The 24,376-nt window shown below is 62.6% G+C and overlaps 11 protein-coding genes across 11 annotated transcripts; 5 read left to right on the plus strand and 6 right to left on the minus strand.

Annotated features, from left to right (window-relative positions):
* Window positions 1–928: 928 nt before the first annotated feature.
* Window positions 929–4,201, plus strand: F751_1428 (Vacuolar calcium ion transporter; the record flags this gene model as incomplete). The annotated part of the gene is made up of 10 exons (XM_011400408.1): window positions 929–1,564; window positions 1,722–1,786; window positions 1,904–2,055; window positions 2,308–2,372; window positions 2,581–2,720; window positions 2,989–3,132; window positions 3,251–3,360; window positions 3,530–3,624; window positions 3,778–3,850; window positions 4,059–4,201. 10 exons carry the CDS (start codon window positions 929–931, stop codon window positions 4,199–4,201), a joined length of 1,623 nt encoding a protein of 540 aa, XP_011398710.1.
* A 701-nt stretch (window positions 4,202–4,902) lies between these two features.
* F751_1429 (Endoplasmic reticulum-Golgi intermediate compartment protein 3) lies at window positions 4,903–7,042 on the plus strand (the record flags this gene model as incomplete). The annotated part of the gene is made up of 6 exons (XM_011400409.1): window positions 4,903–5,083; window positions 5,176–5,249; window positions 5,422–5,505; window positions 5,649–6,122; window positions 6,427–6,684; window positions 6,884–7,042. The coding sequence occupies 6 exons, from the start codon at window positions 4,903–4,905 to the stop codon at window positions 7,040–7,042; spliced, it is 1,230 nt and encodes a 409-aa protein (XP_011398711.1).
* Window positions 7,043–7,289: 247 nt separating this feature from the next.
* On the plus strand, window positions 7,290–7,604 carry F751_1430 (hypothetical protein; the record flags this gene model as incomplete). The annotated part of the gene is made up of 1 exon (XM_011400410.1): window positions 7,290–7,604. One exon carries the CDS (start codon window positions 7,290–7,292, stop codon window positions 7,602–7,604), a length of 315 nt encoding a protein of 104 aa, XP_011398712.1.
* F751_1431 (Ubiquitin-conjugating enzyme E2 28) lies at window positions 7,556–8,415 on the minus strand (the record flags this gene model as incomplete). Its single annotated transcript, XM_011400411.1, has 4 exons — window positions 7,556–7,786; window positions 8,005–8,118; window positions 8,219–8,287; window positions 8,383–8,415. The coding sequence occupies 4 exons, from the start codon at window positions 8,413–8,415 to the stop codon at window positions 7,556–7,558; spliced, it is 447 nt and encodes a 148-aa protein (XP_011398713.1).
* A 916-nt stretch (window positions 8,416–9,331) lies between these two features.
* On the minus strand, window positions 9,332–10,422 carry F751_1432 (hypothetical protein; the record flags this gene model as incomplete). Its single annotated transcript, XM_011400412.1, has 3 exons — window positions 9,332–9,514; window positions 9,721–10,184; window positions 10,320–10,422. The coding sequence occupies 3 exons, from the start codon at window positions 10,420–10,422 to the stop codon at window positions 9,332–9,334; spliced, it is 750 nt and encodes a 249-aa protein (XP_011398714.1).
* Window positions 10,423–10,797: 375 nt separating this feature from the next.
* F751_1433 (hypothetical protein) lies at window positions 10,798–11,556 on the minus strand (the record flags this gene model as incomplete). The annotated part of the gene is made up of 2 exons (XM_011400413.1): window positions 10,798–11,136; window positions 11,440–11,556. The coding sequence occupies 2 exons, from the start codon at window positions 11,554–11,556 to the stop codon at window positions 10,798–10,800; spliced, it is 456 nt and encodes a 151-aa protein (XP_011398715.1).
* A 356-nt stretch (window positions 11,557–11,912) lies between these two features.
* F751_1434 (hypothetical protein) lies at window positions 11,913–12,276 on the minus strand (the record flags this gene model as incomplete). The annotated part of the gene is made up of 2 exons (XM_011400414.1): window positions 11,913–12,081; window positions 12,224–12,276. 2 exons carry the CDS (start codon window positions 12,274–12,276, stop codon window positions 11,913–11,915), a joined length of 222 nt encoding a protein of 73 aa, XP_011398716.1.
* Window positions 12,277–12,368: 92 nt separating this feature from the next.
* F751_1435 (Type-2 histone deacetylase 2) lies at window positions 12,369–16,656 on the minus strand (the record flags this gene model as incomplete). Its single annotated transcript, XM_011400415.1, has 12 exons — window positions 12,369–12,500; window positions 12,762–12,916; window positions 13,172–13,333; window positions 13,462–13,500; window positions 13,840–13,949; window positions 14,091–14,152; window positions 14,318–14,385; window positions 14,672–14,733; window positions 15,211–15,500; window positions 15,684–15,842; window positions 16,093–16,261; window positions 16,562–16,656. The coding sequence occupies 12 exons, from the start codon at window positions 16,654–16,656 to the stop codon at window positions 12,369–12,371; spliced, it is 1,503 nt and encodes a 500-aa protein (XP_011398717.1).
* A 2,123-nt stretch (window positions 16,657–18,779) lies between these two features.
* F751_1436 (Protein YIPF6) lies at window positions 18,780–21,869 on the plus strand (the record flags this gene model as incomplete). Its single annotated transcript, XM_011400416.1, has 8 exons — window positions 18,780–19,076; window positions 19,346–19,680; window positions 19,975–20,069; window positions 20,159–20,225; window positions 20,360–20,375; window positions 20,892–21,152; window positions 21,294–21,362; window positions 21,552–21,869. 8 exons carry the CDS (start codon window positions 18,780–18,782, stop codon window positions 21,867–21,869), a joined length of 1,458 nt encoding a protein of 485 aa, XP_011398718.1.
* A 116-nt stretch (window positions 21,870–21,985) lies between these two features.
* Window positions 21,986–22,705, minus strand: F751_1437 (Ubiquitin-like-conjugating enzyme ATG10; the record flags this gene model as incomplete). The annotated part of the gene is made up of 3 exons (XM_011400417.1): window positions 21,986–22,290; window positions 22,446–22,578; window positions 22,682–22,705. 3 exons carry the CDS (start codon window positions 22,703–22,705, stop codon window positions 21,986–21,988), a joined length of 462 nt encoding a protein of 153 aa, XP_011398719.1.
* A 519-nt stretch (window positions 22,706–23,224) lies between these two features.
* Window positions 23,225–24,280, plus strand: F751_1438 (hypothetical protein; the record flags this gene model as incomplete). Its single annotated transcript, XM_011400418.1, has 5 exons — window positions 23,225–23,326; window positions 23,492–23,627; window positions 23,756–23,832; window positions 23,939–24,024; window positions 24,127–24,280. 5 exons carry the CDS (start codon window positions 23,225–23,227, stop codon window positions 24,278–24,280), a joined length of 555 nt encoding a protein of 184 aa, XP_011398720.1.
* Between the last annotated feature and the right edge of the window lie 96 nt (window positions 24,281–24,376).

Here is a 24,376-nt window from a genome sequence, read left to right on the forward strand (position 1 = left end):
AGTGGGGGAGTGTGACTTGCACCAGGACCATTCAGGGAGGCATCCTCAATCACTGTCAATTCTGTGGCTGATTTCAGGTATGGTGCGGTGTCATGACATCGTAACCAAGAGTTGTATACTGGATCTCATAGTCAACATTGATGGATTCCTCAAGCGTGAAAACTCACACCCCACCCTGCCCTGCCGAGCTCCTGATGCAAGGAGGTCCCGTCTGATTTAGGTTTGGGCAGTGACAGCGTCTGCATTTCCAGCAGGAGACCAGATGATGAGCCCTCGACGGCTGTGCACCAGATTGTCTCCAGATCCTGGACTCACGTCCCTGGTCATCTACTGACACAGGGCTAGCTGCCAGGAAGAGGACATGGAATCAACTCATTGAGCAGTCTGACTGGTAGCAGGACAGTATGTTGGTGGAGCGCGCGCCATATCTCAGGTCAATCAGTTGCTCAGCCAGCTGCTTCTATTGTAGCTGCCCCCCCCCCCCCCCGACGATCTCTGCCTGTCCTAAACAATGCCTGTCGACAGAACAATACAATCCTGCATCATGTACACCCCTTCAAAATTGAGTTGAGATCCAAGAATTATCCAGCGTCGCACAGGAGCTGTGCTTGTGGACTGGTTTGGCGCCGCACACTCGGCCAGGAGGTCCCCCTTCCTGGGAGATGCAGGGGCCCGAAGAAAGGGCCTCGTGGTGGAGATCGTCTGCGATCTGCCCGGTCCCACGATGGCGCTGTCATGCACCGCGCGCATGACGGGACCAGGCCAGTACTCGTCCAGCATGGCCGTCGATCGGAAATTCTGACGCAGGGGATCTCCGTACCGCGCTGCCCAGGGCGCGCATCCGCGACGCACCAAGCGCTCAGTTAGGGCGTCGGTGTCGCCGTTCCCCTCCCAGCACCCCCTGCACCCCCCTCCCCCTGTCGCCGACATGGACATCTCCCGGCGCCAGCTCCACCTGGTCTCTGCGGACGCCGCGCGCCGCAGCGGCGTGGACGGGGCCGACCAGGAGGGCAACCTGACCCTGTCCACCAGCCTGCGCTCCCCCCGCCTCTCCAGCCGCTCCCGGGCCTCGGGGCATCTGGAGGAACCCTTGCTGGACCCGGAGGCCGCTGCGGAAGCCGGGGAGTCCCCCGCGGGCAACGGCGCGCTGCCCCCTCACCAGCCCCCGCGCGGCGCCCACAACAGCGAGCGCGCGCGCCGCCACTGGCGCTTCGCCGCCTCCCACGTCAGCAAGCTCATGCCCGACAACTTTGCCAACTCCGACTCCGACACGGCCAGCATCCTGTCGGAGCGGCGCCTGGCGCGGCGCGGCGGCGACCGCTCCCGCGACGCCATCGCGCAGACCTTCATCTCCACGCTGGCGGGCACGCTGGGCACGGGCACCGTGCTCCAGAACCAGTCCATCGCCATGGAGCACCACCCCGGGGTGTGGTCCCCCGGGTCAGACGCGCGCTGCATCGGCCTCATGCTCGTCTCCTCCTACATCAACGTGCTCCTGGCCTGCATCCCCGTGGGCATTCTGGCCGGCGCGCTGGGCTGGAGCCCCACCCTCGTCTTCATCATGGTGAGGATTTTGAAGGGGGAGTGGGGCGGGAGGGGCACAGGGTGCAAGGAGGGGCATTCCCTGGCGTGCCACACTCGGGAAGGCTCTGCACGATGCAGGATCTGCACAGTGGGTCCCCGCACGTGACATCACCTCCCCCCCCCCCCCCCTCCTGTAGAACTTCCTGGCCCTGGTGCCCCTGGCGCTCCTCCTGGGGGAGACGACGGAGGACCTGGCCGTCAGGTGTGAGAGTGCTTCTTTGCCGGAAGGAGGGAGAGAAGGCGGTGCACAGCCTCCAGATCGGCGTCATGCAGCATGCCATGGTGGTCACGCCCTGGATTCCATGCCCACCTGTTGCAGGTTTGGGGACACGGTTGGTGGGCTGCTGAACGCCACCTTTGGGAATGTGGTGGAACTGATCCTGTCCATTGCCGCGCTGCGCAAGGGCCTCTACACGGTGGTGGCCACCAGTCTGATCGGGTCCATCCTCTCCAACCTCCTCCTCGTCCTGGGTACGGGGCCCCATGCATTTGTGGTGTTCTGGATGGGGGAGGCCATGGGGAGGGAGCGGCGATGCAGGCAGGGAGAGGCGCCCCGCCCAGCTGCTTGCTGGGGCAGGGCAGCTCCAATGCAGTGCCCCCTGCGTGTCCTTCACGGAGTTCATGGCCTGCATTTGCCTCGAGGTGTCAAGCCCCCCCCCTGGCTCCCTGGGCGTCGCAGTCCACTCAGCCGTCCCCGTCCCCACCTCCCCACTCCTTCCCCAGGCATGTGCTTCCTGTTTGGAGGACTGCGTTTCCAGCAGCAGCGCTTCTCGCCGCTGGCCAACAAGGTGGGCTTGGGGCGCACGATGGGGACACGGTGATGTGGACTGAAGTGGGGAGGGATCCAATGCAGTGCGTCCACCGACCGCACCCCTGATTCGAGCTGGAGATGCGGTGTCAAACACCAGCCACAGGCAGCAATGCATGCACGTGCTGCCCCAAGCGGTACCCCATCCCCCTTCTACTTCACCTGCACTTGCACGCACCCCTGCGCAGGTGGGGTCCTCCCTCCTCTTCGTGGCCTGTATCGGCATCATCATTCCCACCATGGCCAAGCGCATCTATGGCTCGGAGGTGATGACCGATGCCGCGGTGATCAACCTCAGCCACGCCATCGCCATCCTCCTCATGTTTGTGTGAGTTGGCTGGCAGGGTGGGTGGGTGGCAGGTCGGCCAGCATGGACCTGGAATTTGCCCTGGGACTGCGTCCTGTATGGCGCAGGCTGCACCGCTTGATTGGGCGAAGGAGGCCGATGCAGGGATGCAAGACGGCTCATGCCGAGGCTTTTGGCGGTGCGCAGTCGACCCGTCTCCTCTTCGGGTGTCAGGACACTGGCCCCTCTCACCCCACTCGTCCTTGTGACATCCACCTCAGACTCACAAATCTGACATCCTCACGCGCAGGTACTTCTGTTACCTGACCTTCCAGCTGAAGACGCACAGCGACCTCTTCGCCTCGGGCGAGTCGGAGGACAACCCCGCGCTGTCCCTCTCCGGGGCCCTGGCTTTCCTCTCGGCCATCACAGTCATTGTGGCTGTGTGCTCGGAGTGAGCTTGGGGGATCGAATGATGCACTCGTCACCTGGTGGGCTCACCTTCGCTGCTGCCCCCTTCCTCTCCTGCACACAGGACCCACCCTCCTCCCCTCACCACCGCTCAATGCCAGGTTTCTCACCGGCGCCATCGAGGCAGTGAGTGAAAAATTCAACATCAACCCATCCTTCCTGGGTCTCATAGTCCTGCCCATCGCAGGGAATGCATGCGAACACATCACCGGTGAGTCGGTGCAGTGCCTCCGCAGGGTCAAGCCAGGGCGACATTGTGGGCGGCACAGGAGGCCTGCAAGTTTGTGACCATCAGAGCTGCTGTCGTACATAGAATCTTGCTCCTCACTTTCTACACCGCAACACCTCTTTGGGGATTCCCCTCCTCCCCACCTCCTCAGCCGTGTTTGTGGCGTTCAAAAACAAGATGGATCTGGCGATCGGAGTGGCGGTCGGCTCCTCCATCCAGATAGCCCTTTTTGCCATCCCTTTCACGGTGGGTGGCAAAACTGTGCAGGCTCTGGCCGGACCGAGGACCCAGCCGAAGGTCTTGGGATATCGAATCATCACAACCTGCCAATCACATCTTAAATACATGCTCCACAGCACCATGTCAACCGTGCAATACCCTTATCCCTTTGCTGCACAGGTCCTGGCCGGCTGGGTGATGGGCACCACCTTCACCCTTGACTTTGATGTCTTCAGCGTCCTCATGCTCACAGGTGGGAAATGGCATGCGGAAGGAATGTTGTGGGGGGCTTGTGGGTGATTTCTGCAAGAGAGTTGTGTCGTCTTCACTGCTTCATTACAGCTGGATACAATGGTGGCGCTGGGCGCATCATCTGTGCACTAACTTCATCTTAGGGGCTGCCTCCTTAAGAGCACCTTGTCTGTTCAACCTCTGACCGAACCCACACCAACCTCTTGCAGTGGCTGTCATCCTGGCCTACTTTGTGTCCTCCGATGGATCCTCCAACTGGCTCCTGGGCCTGCAGCTCATCATCACCTACGTTCTGATTGCTGCTGTCTTTTTCTTGGAAAGGGAGCCCAAGCACAGGTCGGGAGGTCACTGAGCCTCAGGATGCACCCAACATCCTTGCATGCAGCCTGGCTGCCGTGCATGCGTGCCTTCCCCCTGGGGATGCCCACATGCTCTGCACATGCATGGCACTGTACCCACTCTGCGCACTACATGTATGCGTTGTGACATTACGACGAATGTGATCGGTTTTGGGCGATGTGCGGCAGGGTGCCTGATGGGAGTCATGTGTATGGCTGCAGCTTGTGAAGATGCGCATAGGGTGATTGACCATCAAGGAGTCTCATTTGCCTGCAAAGACAGCATGCAAGCTTGGGGCGGGGATGACGTCAGGCTGTTGGGCTGCTCGTACAGAGGGTGCAGGGAGCATGCTTAGGCTGGTTCCTTTCAGTATGTGCCGGCAGGGAGCCCCTGGTCTGTCAAGATTCGTGCCGTTTTCATTATCACAGCCTGAAAGCAGCATCGGCTCCATGAAAAGAGCCCGACGCGACTTTCAGGCTCGTACATGTCGACCGTGAGGTCCGCTTCAGCTCACCAATCCAAGACATACTTGATAGAAGCATGGGGCTCTCGCCACCGCTGCCATGGTCGCCATGCTGAGCGCGTGCTTTGATTCCGACAGCATTTCTAAATCCGGGGCTCAGCTGCCGCGCGCTTCCCCCGCCGATGCCTTTGACTGAGTCCTCCCAGCATTGACCATCGCGACACAGTGCCAGGCATCCGGCGTCAGGCGGTATGTACGGTGCGAGGCCCGTCCCGCCCCAGTCGGGGTCGGGGTGGTCGGTCCTGCGCCACTTCGACGCCTTCCCCAAGCAGCGGGAGGAGGCCAAGGAATTCTTCCAGTCCACTATGGCTGGAGGAGTGATCACGCTGGTGGCTGCTGCGCTCATGACCCTGCTCTTCGTGTCTGAGCTGGGTGAGCAGGGGTGTGATGGTGGTGGGGGCTCCTTGGCTGCGCGTGGAGACCGCAGGCCGAGCCCCAATCAAGCCGTCTCCCAACCCCCACAGGCATCTTCATGCACACCGATACCGTAACGGAGCTGCTGGTGGACACCAGTCGGGGGGAGAAGATGGACATCCATGTGAGGAGACCAGTATTTCACTGTGATTGATGGATGGGGGCTGTTGGTTCAATGAAACTCCAGACCCTGGTCCATGCAAAGCTCCACCTTGCACTTGAGTTCCTGAAAATTCCTGGACCAAGTCTCCTGCTTTCCACTCCCCGGCCATGACCACCCCCCCCCCTCCCTGCAGTTTGACATCACGCTGCCCCACATGCCCTGTTCCTGGGTCAGCGTGGATGCGATGGACGTCAGCGGCGAGCTCCAGCTGGACGTGGTGGGATGGCACAACCGAGGGACCAGGGTTCGGGGCGAGCGGCGGGGGAGGCGCATGCTTGCCGGGGGGCTGGTGGTCGCGGCCGCCCGTGCGGCTCACGCGACTCATGCTCCATTCCCGCCTTCTTCCACCACCACCCCCAGGACCACACCGTGTTTCGCCGGCGCCTGTCCCCCGAGGGCCTGGCCATCGGTGAGGACTCGGAGCACCACGTGGGCCCCACCGGGCAGCCGCTGCCTGCAGCGCTGGGCGGCTCCAACGCGACGGCGGCCTGCGGCAGCTGCTACGGCGCCGAGTTCGAGGCGGGCAAGTGCTGCAACACCTGCGAGGAGGTGCGGGAGGCGTACCGCCGCCGCGGCTGGGCGGTGCGCGACACGGCCACCGTGATCCAGTGCGCGGAGGACCACTACTTGGAGGAGATCAAGGCCAGTCGGGGGGAGGGCTGCCGCATCTACGGCGCCCTGTCCATCAACAAGGTGGCGGGCAACCTGCACCTGGCGCCGGGGAAGTCGTACCAGGCGGGGCACATGCATGTGCACGACACCAGCCCCTTTGTGGGCGAGGTCTTTGACTTTTCGCACACCATTGACAACCTGGCCTTTGGACAGGAGTATCCGGTGAGTAGATGGGGCGGGGGGGAGTATGAGTTCCTCGTCATTGCTCTGGGGGAGGTGGCCTTGATGGAACCCTTGATTGTTGGAGGGCACTGGCAGGGCCAGAGGCAAAGAGGAGTGCTGTGCTGGGCCACACGGCGGCAGCGGTGATGGGAGCCATGCCGGGCGCGCACCGGAGGAGGACGGTTCCTCCTGCGCCCCAGCCCGTTTTCGTGCCTCAGCCTCCCATGCTTGCAGGATTGTGATTCCAGCCGACCCAGCGGCCTCACCCTTCCCCTTGTCCACCCTTTTCACCCTCCCCCGCCAGGGCATGCACAACCCGCTGGACGGGGTGGACGTGCACGCTGTGCGCGACTCGCATGACCGCCCCGTGCTGGGCCAGCACCAGTATTTCCTGAAGGTGGTGCCCACCGAGTACCACGCCACGCGCGGCGCGGTCATCGAGACCAACCAGTTCTCGGTCACGGAGCATTTCAAGCCCTCTGGGGGAATGGGCCAGGAGCTGACGGGCATCTTCTTCTTCTACGACCTCTCGCCCATCAAGGCAGGGCCGCGGGAAGGGGGGGTGCGGGGTTTGGAGGTGGAGGGCTGAGGGGCCGGAGGGCATGGGGCAGGGGGAGATGCGTGTGCTGGGAGTCGGCTGGGGTCTGCAGGGAGATTTGAACCCCTCGAGGGCTGGCCTTGCAGCCGACATGGCTGCCATCGCACCTCTTCATGTACGGCAGCCGGATCCCAATCCCCTTCCACCCTCCACAACAAACCAGGTGACGTTCATCGAGCGGAGATCGTCCTTCCTCGCCTTCCTGACCAGCACGTGCGCCATCGTCGGCGGCGTATTCACCATCAGCGGCATCGTCGACGCCACCGTGTACCACGGCCAGAAGATGCTGCGCAAGAAGCTGGAGATGGGCAAGCAGTTTTAGGGCGGAGAGTCGCGACTCGCGGCCGCCTGCAGCACCAGGCGCTGTGAAGCGGCATGCCCCACGTGGTACGCACGGCCCCTGGCCCCGCCGCAAGTGCCCAGCCGGCGCGTGCGGCTGCCCCACCACCCCCTTCAAACGAGGGAGGGATGCTCTGAAGGCCCGAGGCCCGGCGCACCGTTGCCCAGACCCGTGCAGCGGCCGCCGAGCCTTCCCCTGCAGCCTCACGGCCTCGGACGGCGTCGGAAGCATGTGCCATTGGCCAGGCAGTATTCTGCCTGGCCGGCAAGACGAGCGGCGCACCCGCCCGGTCAGCAGTCTTCCCCTTCACCGGCCCCTCCTGCATGATGCGCCTCGGCCCAGCCCCATCGCCCCCTGCCCTGCCGAGCGTCGTCCCCGGTTCAAACCGCTGCCAGACCCCCTGGCCGCATTCTGCTTTCACATCACACTGGACGGGCAGCAGGCAGGCAGGCACGGCGCGGCACACCCCCGTCGGGGCGGTGCCACCCCCCGAGGTTACCCCATGGCATACTTCCGGGTCCACTCGCGCGCCGTGTCCTCGTAGCGGGAGCGGTCGGACTTGTAGATGTGGGCGATCTCGGGTACCAGCGGGTCGTCGGGGTTGGGGTCCGTGAGCAGGGAGCAGATGGAGAGCAGGACCTTGGAGATGGTCAGCGCGGGGCTCCACTGCTCCTTCAGGATGTCCAAGCAGATGCTGCCCTGGCTATTGATGTTGGGGTGGTACACCTGTGGTGGGAGGGGTGCGGATGGGTGGGCGGCGGGGAGGGGGAGGGGGGCGCTATTTGCAAGGCGTGGAGCGCGCCGCGCGACTCTTGCTGGTGGGAATCGCGGGCGGGACGAAGCCGTGCTGGGCGCCTTGCCCTCCAGCATCCGCCGGCCTTCTAGCGATTCGTTGCACTTCCAGCGGCCCCTTCCACCCCACCAGCCCACAATCCCAGCCTCACCTTGGTCTGGAACTGGACCTTGGGCGGCTTGAAGGGGTAGTCTGGCGGGAAGTGGATGGTAACGAAAAAAACGCCGCCGGTGTAGGGGCTGTCGCCGGGACCCATGATGGTGGCCTGCGGGAGAGGGGGTGGGGTGCCCGAGGTTGGACAGCGCGCGCCACCTGGGGAGTGGGGCTGCCCGGCACCACGCCCGCGCGCAGGGATGCGAGCCTACCTGCCAGTGGAAGAGATCATCTCCGGCAGGGCCAGCGCTGCATGATGTCGGCGGATCCTTTTGCAAGTCCTGCAGGCAGGCAGGTCGGGGAGGGAAAGGATGGGCTGCGAGCCCAGGGGCACTCGCGACTGTTCAGGGTCACCGCCTCCCAATACCCTATGCACCTGCAACTCCTTTTGAATGCGCTTGGAAGCCATGTCCCCGCACTGGTGTCAGAGGAGGTCCGGGCCCAGCCAAGAAGGTTCGAAGGGCTCGGCAGCTGCGGCACGGGGGAGAACTTTGCGTTTGGCAATACGAACACTACAAGCGGATAGAAACGAGAGCTTCGAAGATCACTCGGGTCCGCCTCCTGGTGATGGTGGAGCTCCCCAAATTCTGAGGTAGCCGGGATCAAGACCCTCGTTGGTTTGAGGCGCTCCGACCAAGGACGGGTGATAACAAGGCACACAGCGAGGGTAGGGCGGGAGGACATGTTCGACGACATTTTGATTGTTTGATATTTGATGAAGGGAAAGATACATAGCTATAAGTAAGTGCGACACCCACCCCCACCAAGGATCACTTGCATGTCGCTGCCACCCCGCTACTATGCGACAGTTGCAGGCACCTGCTTCCTGGTGAGCCGAAGGAGGCAGGGAAGATTCGGAGTTGTAGCTTGCGACATCGCGTCAAGCTCCTCCACCCTGTGTGCATAATGAAGACCACATCCCTCCCTGGCATGCAGATTGGAGGCTGCATGGAGGCATTTATGATCCGAACAGGCTTTTACGAAAGGTAAACGTCAAACGCAAGGTCGTGTGTGAGTCACGTGAGGAGGGGAGGGGAACTTGTCTTGTCTGAAGGATCAGACCTGACAATGGGCATGTGCTCGCACAGGGTAACGGCCATCGAGGCTGGCCGGCTGGAGGAGACACGGGAGGAGAGGGAGGCGTTCCTTGCAGCACTAAAGGCGCAAGTAGAGCAGAAAACTGGGGGCCCTCTCCCTCCGACACTCTCGCAAGAGAAGCCCTGATGTGGCCTTGAGGCCGGGTCTGGCAAGAGGCCCCACCCTGTTATCCAGCGGGGAGAAGTGTTGGCGTGGTACCCACCCTTTCCCACTGGCACAGCTCCCAGTCAGGTGACACCGCCCTTTGAGCCGCTGGCTGCCTTCTTTGCCCGCCGAGCTTCCACCTGGCGCTTCAGGAAGGCGGCCTTTAGCACTGCAGCCTTGGATGCCGCCGCTTGCTGCGAAGCGGCTCTCGCGCCCTGAGCGGCCATGCGCCCCTCTGCCGTCTCCGCCATCAGCTCCTTGACAGCCTGCAGGGGCGCATAAGCGGGGGTTCTGACCGCCGAGCATGCCCTTTGATCACTGTTGCCCCAAGAAAGAAATCCATCCTCTTCACAATGGTCCCAATGTTTTGGTCCCTTTTATACCAATCAGCATGTGCTAGGCTGCATCAGGGCGCCCTCCGAGGCACTGCGCCTTCACGAACACACAATACACAAGGTCCCCCTGGACTCACATCTATGCGGGACCGGCGCCGCGCTTCGGCCTCGCTTTCCTGGGCGTGGTTGGCCTCCACCTCCTCCTCCCAGGCACGGCGGTCCCGTTCCGCGAGCATGTCGCGGCTCACCAGGCCGCCCGCCACGGCGAGGCGCGCCGTGTCGGGCGCCTTGAGGGCGAAGTCCACCTCGTACTCGCCGCCTGCGCTTTCTTCTCCCGCTGCCAGGCGCTCGTAGAGCGCCGCCTTGCGCTCCAGTGCGGCCCTCGAGGCGGCCAGGACGTCCCCGGGGGTGGCCGGCAGGTCTGCACGGTCACGGGCGTCGCGACTCGTGACCCCGGGGTTCGATTGGGACAGCACGTCCCTCCCCTTCCTGCGGGCCCTCAGCTCCTCGGGGTCCAGGGCGCCGCTGCGAGTCGCCGCAGCCTCCTGCTGCTTGCTGGCCAGCTGGGAGCGGAGGGACACCAGGCTGGTCCCACTCACCCCTGTAGGATCATAGTGTGGGGGGTGGAGAGGGTCGAGATGCCTCACGGAAACACCGGGAACGCTGCGATCGAGGTGCCAGGACGACAAGTCGGCAGGCACATGGTTCTCGACCCACAGCGCACGTCAGGCATCACCTTCGATCGCTGTTCGTTTCCTGGGTTGTACCGAGCTCTGTGCCAGCCAGCCCAGCGACGCGGCATCGCGTCGAAGTGGCTTGGCCCGGTCACCGTCCGACATCCTCAAGCAGGCACCTCGTGCATGGTCACGAGCGGGACCATTCCTTGCAGCAACTACATGTCCTCTTATGTTTGGGAGCACCCTGGAGTATTTTACACAGAGGTGACGAGTTCTGGTGCGCAGACTGCATGCTGAATGATCGCATGGAGGTCCCTCAAGCGGCATTCGCAGGCAAACGGGCCTCGGCGAGCATGTGATGGTAGCCGAGTACCATATCACTCTGTGAATTTCTTTAGTCATTTTACAAAACAGACTGTCACTCTGTGAGCTGACTCCATCTGGTATTTGAAATCCTTGACAAGTAGCATTCTGTTATAGGCATCCCCAAGGTCAGAGGATTGAGCCCTGGTCCACATAATAAGGGCAATGAACGGTTCAGGCGGGAATGAGCACACCGTGCTTGTTCCGTCGCAGGCTCCCGGGGGCTGAGAAGTCTGTGTGCAGGTGTGTCAGCGATCCACGCTGCTCCCTGCTCCCGGAGAGGACCAAGGGCCCGCTCGAATGGGCCCTGTTCTGCTGGTCTGCGAGGAACCTGGGCGCCGAAGCCGGCACCGGCTTGGGCTTCTGGCCTTGCGTTGATGCCTGATGCCCTACACCAGCTCCGCCCCGCCCCGGGTTCTTGAAGGTGATGGCGATGACGCGGCCGTTGGCAGACTTCTGCTGCTGCATCTGTCCGTTGCTGCGGTTGGCTGCACGGCCCGTCTGCTGCAGGACCTGGTGCTGCAAGGCGCGAGGGTGCTGCCCGTGTGGCCCCTGGGCACCATTCTGGGCCCTGGCATGAGACTGCGTTTTCTGGACACCTCCAGCACGGGACGGACCCTGGGACCTGATGCCGAGCTGCTTTGGGACGCGGCCCTCGCTATTCTTTGCCGGTGCAGCTGGAAGGCGTCCCTGCAGCCGGGTGGGTGTGGGGCGCTGTATAGGTGTACAATTACCCTAGCCTCCAGCGAGGAGCAGCTTGATACCAACGAGACTAAGACAGATACAACATAACAAACTTCAGAATGTCCAGCACACCTTGGCAATGGCGCCCTTCTTGGCTCGTGCGTCAGGCCTTTTGTCCGGTTTCCGCTCCCTGGCCTGCTTGGCTATGAGGTCGTCCAGGCTCATGGTCAGCTTCTTATCGACCTCCATGGCGTCAAGAGAGCGCTACACCAGGCTTCAGGCGCCGTATGAATCTGCCTATCTTCACTCGTACTTCACACTCGGGTGCCTGCCACGTCTTCCGGTTGGAGATCGTGGGGGACAAAGCCACAAGAGGCGTACGTGCTATGGGGTCCCAGTATCGTGTGAGCTTTTTGAATTAATGTGTGGGCGCTGCTGGCCGCACGAAATCTCATGTGTTGCCATGGCAGGGCATCGTGGGGTCCGGTATCAGGAGTGCTCCCGGAAAAAAGGAGCTCTCCCGCCACAATAATATCGGCCAGCAAAAGAAACCGGTTTCTCGCGTCCATTGAATCCCATTTACAAGCTTATATCGCATAAGATGGTCATGCCTGTTTTGTGCCTGCACTCTCCTCCTCCAGTAGCTTGTTGAGTGCAACATAGTCCACCCCATCACCCCTGCGCCGTCGTTTCCTGGCCCCATCCTCCTCCCCACCCGCATGATCGCCGCCCTCACCATTCTCCTGCCCCTCCCCGGTCTCCACGGCCTGTGACCTGTTGAGCAGTGCAGAGGCGGCGGCCATGGCTGCCGCCGCTCTCTTCGCTTCAGCCTCGGCCCGGACTTGCTTTTCGTGCTCCCTTTCCCACTGCATGAGGGAGTGGCAGTGGGGGCTGCTGTTGCCAGGGGCATCCAGACTTTGTGGAGTCCAGCATCTGCAGCACGTGCTGATCAGCAGCAACATGCAGCATGGAGCCCACAGACCTCAAGGTCTAAACATGGGCGCCGTATGGATTCTGATCACCACAAACTCAGGCATGGCTGACGACCGCATGGAATGCAATCAGCCCATCTCGACGCCCCCTCCCGCTCGGCCCACCTCGGCTGCCTTTGGATCCCATTCCATGCGGTGGTCGTCGGCCAGGGCACGAACGTGGGCCGCCACCGATCGGGAGAAGGCAGACACCTTGCCGCCCTGGAGGGGAAAGGGGGGAGGGGGGATGGGAGCAGGTGAACTACGGTTGGGCGTGGCAGGTGTTGGGCAGGATTACGGCGGGTGTTGGGAAGTTACAGTGCAACGGCTCTGGTTTGTGGCTCGCAATTGGACTGGCCCAAAGCTTGCAGGCGCGCAGGCCCTGCCCGAAAGGGTTATCCCACTGCCAAACAGCCTAGCAGCTCCCCAGACCCCCTCCTTGCACCCTTGCAAGCCCCCTCTCCTCCCCTCCAAAACACCCACCTGTATGCGGTAGCCGCCCTCCAGCACGGAGACGATGCGCCCGTGGCAGCAGAGGTTGGCCACCTGCACCAGCTGGTCCGTCAGCCACTCAAAGTCGCGTTCCGTCACGCCAATGTACCGGAAGTTGATCTCGTCCTTGCGGTGAGCGTCGAAGCCTTTGGAGGGGAGGGGGGGGGGGAAGGCAGGGAGAGAGGGGCGGAATTTGGGGTATGTCTAGTGGAGCTTGGTGCGATGGAATAGAAGGCCGGGAAAGGGCAGGCGGGTGCAAATGACGCCGGCAGAACCCCACCCCACCCAGCCGTGCACCCCCTTGCGCCTTGGCACGCCTATATGGTGAGAATCTTGCCCCCCCAAAACCCCAGCATTCTATGCTTAACGATGCACATTTCCCAAGGGAACCCCTCCCCAACCTGCCGAGATGAAGATGAAGTCGGGGCGGAAATTGACGAGCGCGGGGATGATCTTGTCGCGCCAGGAACGCCGCCAGAGCGCGACCTTGGTGCCGGGCCCGCCAATCCCCACGTCGATGACGCGGGGTGCAGAGGGCGGCGCAGCTCCCACACTGTCCTCGCCTGCGGGAGGAGTGTGGCATGGTTTGCATGTGGGATCGGGGGTGCACCGGCGACAGAGGTGCGGATGGTGATGCAAGTAAATTTCTCTGCACACCCAGGGAATGTCTCAGCATTCCTCGGAGCCATACCTGTGGGCAGAAACTCGGCATCCGGATCCTCGGCAATGCCTGCATGACAAGACGAGGGAGCTGGTGCCTCATGGACAGGCTTTGCTGAACTGCATGGTGCACAGGGCTCGTAGGGGGCAGTGACATGCACACCATCCCTGGCATTGTGACAACATCCTCTGGAGGAGCCACTCAGGATGGCGACCCTGCGCACTCCGTGGTCCAGCGAATGCAGCATCTGGCCACATATGCACTGCAAGCCCTTGGGACTGTCCTGACATACCCCACAATGGTTGCAGTCCCAGATGCTTTCACGAAACTGCGTTCCTCACAATCCTCGCCAGTTCCTTGCGGCTCCTGCCGACCCTGTGCACCCCTGGCCACCCTTGCACGGCCTACCTGCTGCACTCCGGGCTGCGTCGTCTGCGATCCGGTTGTCCCCCGTGGCGCCCGACCCTGGGTAGACGTATGCGTTCATGCCTTCCGCCTTGGGCCCAAACCCTTGGACGCTGCAGGGTCGTGCATGTGCATGCTGAAGGGTCCGGAGGGGTTTCCCACAGAAGCGCCAAAAGGGCATCCCTCCTGCCTGTGCTCCGCTGCACATGCCATCGCAAGGCCCTCCTTGCCATTCTTCCCCATCCACGTCCCACCTCGCGAAGAAGATGTTGTCCTTGTCATCCGCGTCCAGCCACGGCTTGTAGACCGGGAATGTCTGGGAGGGAGGAGGGGGGAGGTCGGGGTCAGGGAGGGCCCCACCCAGGTGTCCAGGAGGCACAACTCCCCGATGCCTGCCCCCTCAATACCTAGCCCATGCAGAACCCAGTCACATTTCGTCACGGGCCCCCAACCCACACAAGCTCCCCGCCCTCGCCTGAACACCCTCTGAGTAAGGCGTGGAGAACGGGACCCTCTGCAGCGAGGGCGCCGCCCGCACCACACACGCCTCTGCGTATGAGCCGGGAGCGGACAGGAGGGGTCCATCAGCGGTGTGAATGACATGGAGAGCGCGGAGGGATCCAGCCTGCCCGAAATGTGCATGGAAACGCAGGCCAAACACGGCTCAGGAGTCCCGGATCCAATGCCTCGCTCATGATGCCACAGAGGCACCACCATGGCTTTGCAGGATCCCAGGTCCCTTTTATTGGCCACACCTCCTCGCCCCCCTTCACACTGAATGTCGCCCACCCCACACTCCACATCTCCCGCCCCTGCCACACGCCCAACCACGCACCCGTGCCGTTGCCGTGGTGCACGTCAAAGTCGAGGAGGGCCACACGTGCTACGCCGCGGCCCCTATACACGCACCGCGCGTAGGCCGCGGCCACGGCCAGGTTGTTGAACAGGCAGAAGCCGTTGGTGGCGTGCGGGTCGCGCGCGCTGGGCACCGCCCCCGCCGGCCCCGCGTGGTGTCCGGGGGGCCGCACCGCGCAGAAGGCGTTGCGCACGGGGCTGTCCCGGTCCATGACGGCGTCCACCGCGGCCACGGCGGCGCCGGCGGCCGCCAGCGCCGCGCGCCAGGTGCCGCGCGACACAGCGGTGTCGCCGTCCAGGTAGCCTAGCGCCGCTTCGGCGATCGAAGGAGGGGGCGGGAGCGCGGCGCCGAGGGGGTCGGCCAGGCCGGCCATGGAGCTGCCGGCCTCGGCGGACGCGGGGCCGGTGTCCGAGCTGTCCGGCCGCGCGTCCCCGGCGCCGCCGCCCGCCGCGCCCTCGCCCCCCTCGGCGCCGTCGCCCACGATCCTCTCGGCCCGGGCGCTCGCCGGCGCGCCCCACTCCGTGGGGCCCCCCACGACCCCCGGGTCGGGCAGGTCTTCGCAGGCGCGCTGGATGCCCCGCACGTAGGACCAGTCGTGGACGCGCAGGAGGTCGCCCAGCGCCACGCGCTTGCCGGCCTCGTCCCAGAGCACGGGCCCCGCCTCGGCGCCGCGCAGCGCGCCCAGCGTGGGGTGCGTCAGCGCCGTCAGGCGGCCCACGTTCTCGGGCGGGGGCTCCGGCGAGGCGCGCGCACGCGGCCAGGGCGCCGTGTGGTGCTGCCAGCACTCGGGCGGCGCCAGGACCAGCGTCTGCGGGGGCGGGCCCGGCGCGCCCGCCGCACGCGCCGCGCTGTCGGCGCCGTCGGGTTGCGCCGCGGCGCGCCGGGACCCCGCGCCACGCGGGCCGCGCCGCAGGTCCAGCAGCGTGTGCGGCGTGCGGCCGCGCCGGTCGCGCGCCTCCGCGGCCGCGGGGTGCGCCGCCTCCAGCGCCACCAGGCAGGCCTGGCAGCCGCCCAGCGCGGCCGCGTGGGCCGCAAGCTGCCCCGCCCGGTTGCGCACGCGCAGGGGCGGGTCGGCGCGCAGGAACAGGTGCAGCACCCCCTCACGCCGGTGCCGCGCAGCCAGGTGCAGCGCTGTGTTGCCTGCCTTGTCCTGCACGAGGGGGAGGAATGAGGGAAGGGGAGAAGGTTAAGTAGCAAAGGTACTTTTTTTTTTTGGGGGGGGGGTTCCGAGAGGACAGATTGTTTGACAGTGACAGGCGAAGGCTTTACTGACGAAAGAGGCACGGGTGCGAGGATCTAATCGGAAGAAGGGGCAGCCTGTTCCGCTTGGACACCTCCTGCTCGTCTCCCCACGAGAAGGGCCTCCCTCACCAACAAACAATCCCCTCCCAGACTCAAACACACCCACATCGCGCCTGGAACTCCTGCAGCGGCGGGATGGCAGGCGCGTCGCTGTCCTGAGCGGCCTCGCGCTCCGCCCACTGCTGGCCGCGGAGCAAGAGCAGCTGCGCCACGTCCGTCAGGCCCAGGAAAGCAGCCCAGTGCAGCGCGGTGCGGCCCCAGTCATCCCTGTACGCGCGTGCAAGGGAGGAAAGGGGGGGATGAAGAGGGATGGAAGGAAGAGGGTTCCGAGCAAGTCGGCAGCCGGAGAACGGGCTGAGAAGGGGAGGTGACTGGCGTGCTTGAGGTCCGCAGGGATGGTGGTGACCTCCCTCCCACATCAATGCAGTCATTCCTCGCTTCTCTTTCATAACACCTTGACAGAGCCGACCAGCGACCCCCGATCATAGATCCATCCGCCCCTCCCTCTGCCTCTTCGACATCCCTCACATTACCCACCCCACCCCCAAAAAGCACACGCTGGCTCACCTCTCGAAGGGGACCGCGCCTGCGTCGAGCAGCAGGCTGGAGGCCGCGAGCGCAAACCGCTCGTAGCTGGGGTGGCTACCCATGCACACGGCCATAGTGAGGGGTGGGGAGCCTTCGCAGTTCTGGGTCACCCTGGCTCCTGCGTCCAGTAGCGGCTGGATGGCATCCAGCTTGCCTGCGGCGAGCATTGCCAAGGGCCGGTGAGCGCTGAGTGACCGTTGAGCTGCGGGGAAGGCTCGACAGCCGCCCTTCCGCACCCCTACGCCGATAGTCAGGCCCAGACGGCCTTCCCAGGCGCCTTGGATGCAAGCTGATGCAACATGAGCAGGCCCGGAAGGGGCAGCCCAGCCCAAGACACCAGCGCACCATGCAGGATGGCGACATGCAGGGGCGTGCACTCCTCGGCATCTCGAGAGTTGATGCCTGGGACAGACACAGGCTCTACACTGGCTCCTTCCGCCTGTCGAGCGGGTAACAGGGTGCAGGCATGGACCTGCATATCATGGTGCACCTACAGGATCATGTTGCCACCATTTACCATGCGGATCGCTCACCACCGACTCCCCGGCGGAGTGCTGCAGGAGAGCAGCCAGAGCCTCAAGGTCGCCCGACTCCACGGCATTATGGATGGCGCTGAAAGTTGGGAAGTAATATGCACCTAAGATCGATCATTTACATGCATGGTATCGTAGCCCATGGCTGTCGGGTGGGAGCACTAGAACCATGAGCAGGGTTCATACGCCACTTACAACTCGAAGATCGGGGGCATTTCATCATCCGAGCTGTCTGAGCCGTCGCTGAAGTCCATCCTTCCGTAAGTTGTTTTTTTAATTAGTAAGGCGTCGGCGAAACTCGCCCGGGACTCCTGACCCCGAGAGCTAATCACCAGCGGGGTGATGGGTTTTGGCGCCGAACGGCTGTGAGGGGCCACCCCACGCCGTTCGGCCACCCCGGAACATGCCCAACTTCCCATCTACCGCCATCCGACTCGACCCCTGCTTAAGATATGCATTCGATTATAATGCATCGCAGTACTGGGCTCTGAGGTTCGGCCCCGTCGGCACTACCAACGCTGGCCATTCTATGCGAGGATCCTTCAAGCATGCAAGAGTACCGCACGGGGCAGGTAGTAATGTAGGAGGCGCATGGCGATGAGATTTTGCAGTCCTTGGGTCTCAGGGTCCAGAACTTCGAAGGCATGCCAGGTGAGATGCCGAGTGGCAGGTCTGAAACCTGCATGTACCCTGCCCACGCCTCCCACCAGTGCTGGCCATGGATGCCGAGATGCGCCCTGCGTCAGCGTGCAGGTTATTGGATACATCAAATCCCCAGTATGGGCGAAAAGTGATGGGGTGACTGTGTGCCTCTGTGATGAAAGCACAATCGAAGGCACCGACAGCAGGTCGGGGAGAGTATTGATATCATGCAGCTCATCCCTGATTGCTGCAGCTCCCTAGACCTCTTGCACAGCCACTCACTTGCGGTCAAGGTTTTCTCATAGGAGCCCATCGTGCACCAGTAGAAGCTTGCCGAGTGATGCCCAGTAGGCTCTGGGAACAGCCATTGGTGGCACTCCTCCAAGTCATCCTGCATGACATTGGCCAGCACAGCAGTGCGATTGAAAAGAAACCTGGCGTGCAGATGTACGCAGCTAGTCACTGAGGCTAGCCTAGAACTGTCGCCGCAACACCACTCAGCGGGCCCATCAGGAAGCAAGGGTGATGAGAGTCTGGTGTCAACACAGCTGCAGAGGATGCAGTTTGTCTTGCTGCCTCGATTCTGGTCACCCCACTGTGGCTGGTGTGTGGCCGTTGTGGTACTTGGAACACCCCCAAAAGCATGGCGGGATGCAGCATGCACAGTTGGGCCGTGCAGAGACGTGGGTGTCGTGCCCACGCATCTGAGGCCTTTTCCATCGTAGACAGGTCTGGTGATTTTCCCTGTAATCTGAAGACTCACTCGATCCACTTGTGTACAGACTTATCACCGTCAGCAGTCTGTATGTGGACCGAATTTTTGCTCAGCTTAATATCAGAACATTCAGCGTTCAATGATGCAGTGCGCCTTCAGCACAGGTGGCCCGGCACGCAATCTACATCGCGATGATGTCGGCACACGGGCCTTTGGCGGCACTCTCCGGCTCAGGCAGCAGGCCCTCACACTCTAGTAAAGAATACTGCTCAGTTTTTGATTCTCTATACCAATGATGTTGTCTACAATGCTCTCCCCTTCGTGCATCCGGATCCCTGGGGACGGATTGGGTGTCGGCCCGTCGTCCCGACACGCCGCGAGCCCGGCTCGCTCCTCGGCATGGCGCCAGTTCAGGCCCTTCCTGCCCTGCCGCCCCGCAAGATTCCCCTGCCCGACCGTGGCCTCGACCTCTGATGCCCCCGGATCCACGGCCTTCAAGGTGAACGTCCAGGGCAGGCACATCACCCTGACCCCCTCCCTGAAGCAGCATGCCGAGTCCAAGGTGATCAAGGCCCTGCAAAAGTACGACAACGCCGTCAAGGAGGTAGGCGGATCGCGCATTCATGGCTGGCTGGCTGGACGGGGGGGGCATGGGATCGGGTGAGCGTTCCCTGGTCAAGGGGGTGTGGAGTGTGAGGAGTGCTGGCGAGTGCACCATGCCGCCCATGCGGCAAAAGAGGTAGCTGCCTGGCCCGCCACGCTGGCCGTCCTGTCAGAGGGAGTACTCACGGCATTTCGTGCATCCCGGCTCCTGGATGATTTTCTGGCCCACCCCACCCCACCCCCCCAACCACACACACACACCGCTACCAGGTGGACATCAAGCTGTCGGTGGGCGGGCGGGGCAAGGAGGCGCACCACCAGCGCCAGCAGACCGCGGAGGTGACGGTCCGCACGCTGCGCCACGGCGTCGTGCGCGTGGAGGACACCGAGGACGACCTGCACGCCGCGGTTGACCTGGTGGTGGACAAGCTGCGGCGCAAGATGTCCAAGCTGAAGGGCAAGGCCCTGGCGCGCAGCGACTGGCCGGGCAGGGGCGGCGGCAAGGGCGGGCCCTCCCTCTCCGACGTCCTGCCGGAGGACGGGGACGAGGCAGCGGAGACCCTGGACCTCAACGCCGAGCCGCCGGTGCTACCGGAGATCGTGAGGTGTGATTTTGTATTATCATGTGTATTTCGTGGGGGGGGGGGAGAGTCAGGGTCGGAGGAAGGGATGGGGCGCTGGCTTGGCGACCCCAAGCGCGAATGGGTAGTACTCAGGACGGCCTTCAAATAAACTCAATGGCCAGGGGTGGTAAGCCCCCATGGGCGGTGTGAGATGAGCCTGGCGAGCAGCCTAAAACCCTTCGCATTGTATGTGGGGGGCAGGGCTGTGCTCTGTATCGTGTACCTGGGCAGCGGCCTCACGCCTTTCCCCCCCCTCACCCGCCGGTCGGCCGCCAGGGAGAAGATCGTGTTCATGGAGAAGCTGCTGACCGTCAGCGAGGCGGTGGTGCAGATGGAGCAAGGCGAGCAGGGTTTCTTTGGGTTTGGTGGAGGTCTGCGCCGCCAGCTCGCACTAGCATGTGCCGTGCTGCATGGCAGGAATCAACAGGAGTCAAAGTCTTCACCCCCACACCAATCGCAGTGGGCCACGACTTTTACGTTTTCCAGGACTCTGCGGACCGCATGCTCAAGATAGTTTACCGCAGGAAGTGAGTCAGCGTGCATGGGCAAAGACGGTCGCGGGGAGTTGGGCTCGGGAACCAACGAACTCCTGCCAGTCTGCTGCCACAACTTGATCTCTCAGCACTAAAAGCTCCTTTACGCGGCCCTTAACCACCTGCAGGTCCGAGGGCTACGGCGTCCTCCTCCCTCAGACACAGTGAATGGCTTGAAGGATGCATGCAATCAGGGTTTTGCACCACAAGGCCTGAAAGCGTTGTGTGCCCTGCCCATGGTGTAAGGCGTGCACCCGCCCGATTCTCCAAGGAATTAATCAGCTAGCTTCTGAAAGCGCGAGGTGCGTTCCGGGCCGGTGGTCTACGGCAAGATTTCGCTGATGGGAGCCCATCCAACAAACCAGCATACTAGTCAAACACCGCAAATCCAGGCAATCTCCGTCAGCGCCGTAAAAACTCTCACTCACCTCGCGAGTCCCCTCAGCACCTGAGATCACTTGAACCCGCTGCCTGGTGGGGGGCCACATGTCCTTCCTTCCCTCCAATTCCGCGGCATTTGGGAGCCAAAATCCGAGAGGGGATGAAGAACAGGTGCGAGACTCGCCGGCCTGGCCGCTGTCGCTCCCTGTTGACTGAAGGGCGCTGTGAGCAGGGCCGCAGTGGGAAATTCCCGTTAGTCCCCTCTCTTCCCCATGGCAGCTGTTCGCCGCGGAGCCTCCTGTGGCCACTGCATCCACATCGGCTCCAGGATCCGGGTATCAAGCCCCCTCCAGCCCGGGAGCTTCCGCCTCGCCCGTCGGGTATGGACCCACCAGCAACACCCTGGACGAGCCCATCGGGGACACCATCAAGCGCGACCTCAAACGCATCTATAAGAACCTGGTCATGGTGGTCTTCCCCTTCAAGGATCGGAGCCAGCAGACTGCGGCCCTGCGCAACTGGGACCTGTGGGGTCCCATGGTGCGAGCTACGGAATGAATGGGCTGAGGTGGTGAAGTATCAGGAATGCACTGGGAGTCTTTGGACCCTTGACACCCCAATCACCCTGCTGATGGGGTCCACCAGTCGCTCAAACATCCACGAAACTCTCGTCCCATGCAGGTATTCACAATCGCACTAGCCATTGCCCTGGCGGTCGGACCTAATAAAGACATGTCGGCCACCTTTTCGGTGCGGGGCCTTGCAAGAGGAAGGGGGGTTTGTCTCTGCGGTGGTGCCCATGGAGGCATTATTGTGGCAACTCCTCGCGCCTATTATTGATGGGAAGCATCATTTGGGACCCTATCGCCTATGTTGGAGCAAGTTCCCCACCCTGACCCCTCCAACCCCCAACCTCCCACCCATCACTCCTCCTCCCAGCTCGTCTTCGCCCTGGTGTCGGTGGGCGCCATCGTGCTGACACTGAACGCGGTGCTGCTGGGGGGCACCATCGGCTTCTTCCAGTCCCTCTGCCTCCTGGGCTACTGCATCTTCCCCCTCACCGTCGTCGCCCTGGTGTGCATGGGCGTCACCTCCCTCCTCGCGCGCTGGATCATCGTGCCCCTGGGCATCGCCTGGTGCGCCTGGGCCAGCGTCCCCTTCATCGGCGGCGCCGTGCCCGCCAACCGCCGCGCGCTGGCCGTCTTCCCCCTGGTCCTCCTCTACACCACCCTCGGCTGGCTCGCCCTCATATCCTGAGGGGCACTGGATGCTGGACGGCGAAGGGGGGCCTCAGACCCCAGGTGCTGGCCTGGAATCCTGTGCGGCCATGACCGTTGTTAGCCGTGTGCACTTGAAAAAAGAAAGAATGGCACTTAAGGCCCTGGCTGAGTTTGTAGGTGCAGGGAGAGGGGCACGGCCAGGCCGACGGGCTGGGCAGCCACGCTCAGCCAGGCAATCATGTAGCGCAGGAGCTGTGAGGTGCCCTGCGGGATACCCCGTGCACCGCGCAGCATCAGGGCCAGGGTGTCCTGGCTGGCGCAGGGGTGCACCTGGAAGAAGGGCTCGTCCAGAAAGGGGTGGTCCTCCTGGCTCAGGACCGAGTCTAGCGGGGAGGCATCCCCGTCGGCGGGGCCCGGGAGGTGGGGCAGGATGTCTAGGCCGTGGATGGTGGCGCCAGCTGTCGTGCAGAGGAGAGGGGTCTGGAATGGGCGATCCAGGTCTCAGGTGAAGCTGTAGGGTGCAGCGTGGACATTGCGACTCGGCTGCTGCATGCAGGTAGGTGCCCCATGGCAGGATCGATGCCAAGCTAGCACCTTCATCACCCCCCGGCACCTGAATCATGCGCGGTGAAGTGCAGGACAGGAACCCGGTAAGAAGGACTGTACAGGATGTGGTAGGTGAAGAAGGCCACCGAGCCGCCCTCTCCTCGCACAGGAACACGGGCCAGCTGCAGGTAGCCGCCGCCCTGTGAGTCATGAAGATGGGGATGGCAAGGCGTTTGCTGCATGCACTGCGTTTACTATAGTCGAGATTTCCTGTATGCCTACCAGGGATGCACCCTGGCCCACCTTGCTGGATGCAAAAGCAGTCATTTGTGGGACCCATTCCCACAGGGGGCCGCCTGGGCAGACCTCTGCCCAAGCCCGTGCGAGCTCCTGGGCGCCGAGCTTGAACTCCACGGGGTCCAACATAATCAAAGCATGAATGAGCGATAGTGCTGATCAACTGTGCACGAATGCGGAAGGAATATTGTAGTCCAGCTTCATGGCCCGACTGCACTGCAAGGGTGTCCACCGGCACGCCAAAGCCTGACCTCCCTGCAAAGATGGATGCCAAGCAATCGGATGTAATAGTTAGTGTCCCGACGGAAGAGTTATGCTCACGCATCCTTGCTACCATCAAGCACACAGCGTGACGAGCATTAGGTTTTCGATCACCGGAATGGGAGCCCGGACGCCCCCCCTTCCTGGGGGCTCGCATGCTTGCTGGCCTCTCACTCAAGGCACCACGATTTTGCATCAAGCCGCCCTCCAACCGATCAAGCCGTCAGCATACCCTCTACTTCTTCCATCTGAATTCTTGGGAGATTCTTGACGAAGATACAGAGCTGCATGGCGCTCTCGAGCTTGCAGCCACGCCTGGTGCATGGAGGGTTCAGTCTCCCCACCGCAGTCACACCACGCCCCAGACAGAGGAACGTGCAGACCACCGCGGTGCGCAATACGACCAGTGCATGTAGCTTGCATGTATACGATGCATGCATGGCGATATGACGGGTGGGCAGGCCCATGGCACAAGGGTGGGCTGCACCATGCCCTGCACCCGAATCCATCACACCGCGTCCCCATCACACCGCGTCCCCATCGTATCCCTCCCAGTTATTCTCATTCCTGAAGCTAGGGTCCAAGACAGCCACGAAGCCCAAGTACGAGACGGTCATCCCCGAGACGAGCTACGCCATTCCTGCTGTACTCCTAGGCGAGGACATGGGGTGGGGGCGACGGGTGTTTCTCAGTTGGGAAACGTGCACACTCAATGTCAACATGCCGCTTCCCATGATATTCCTCCAGCATTTTCTTCTTCATACCCAGGTGGAGCGGGGTTGACCCAGGTCACGACATCCAACACGGCTCTGGCGGCAGGTTTGGGCCTCCTGGGTGCCTTTCTGGCCGTGCAAGCCTCTCGCGTCAAGTTTGTCTTTGACGAAGACGCCCTGGAGGTGTGTGGTTGCTTGAGAGGGCAAAGATGGTTCGTGATCATCTTGATACACGTCATGCTTCCTTGTGCAATGCTTAATCTACCACCTCTTGCCTGCCCATCTCCAGGTGCTCACCGGGAAGGACGAGGAAGAATCAGAGAATGCGTTTGTGGGTGGACGTAACCGCTGGAGCTACGACAGCATCATCAACTGGTGAGAGATGATGTGCAGGCCTTTTATCTGTCAAGAGCGTCCATCAATGACCAGGACCCCCAACCCGTCTTTCTCTCAATGGTTTGATCCCTCCCTCTCCAGGGAGTTTTGGTTTCCGTCCTTCCCCATCCTGGTTTACTTCAAGGAAGACCAGACGCGTCCAGAGGGACAGATCCACTTCTTCCCCGTCCTCTTCAACGGCAAGCAGCTGTTTGAGGTGATGAGCGAGCGCTTCAACAAGCCCGAGTCTGACTGAGGATTTGATGGTACCCGGTTCTCGGCGTTCGTTTGGGGTCACAATTTGGGAAGGCATGCAGAGGGGCCGAGGGGGACGCGTCGGGTAATCCATGAG

Source organism: Auxenochlorella protothecoides (assembly GCF_000733215.1).
Source record: "Auxenochlorella protothecoides strain 0710 unplaced genomic scaffold scaffold14, whole genome shotgun sequence".
Classification (NCBI taxonomy): domain Eukaryota; kingdom Viridiplantae; phylum Chlorophyta; class Trebouxiophyceae; order Chlorellales; family Chlorellaceae; genus Auxenochlorella; species Auxenochlorella protothecoides.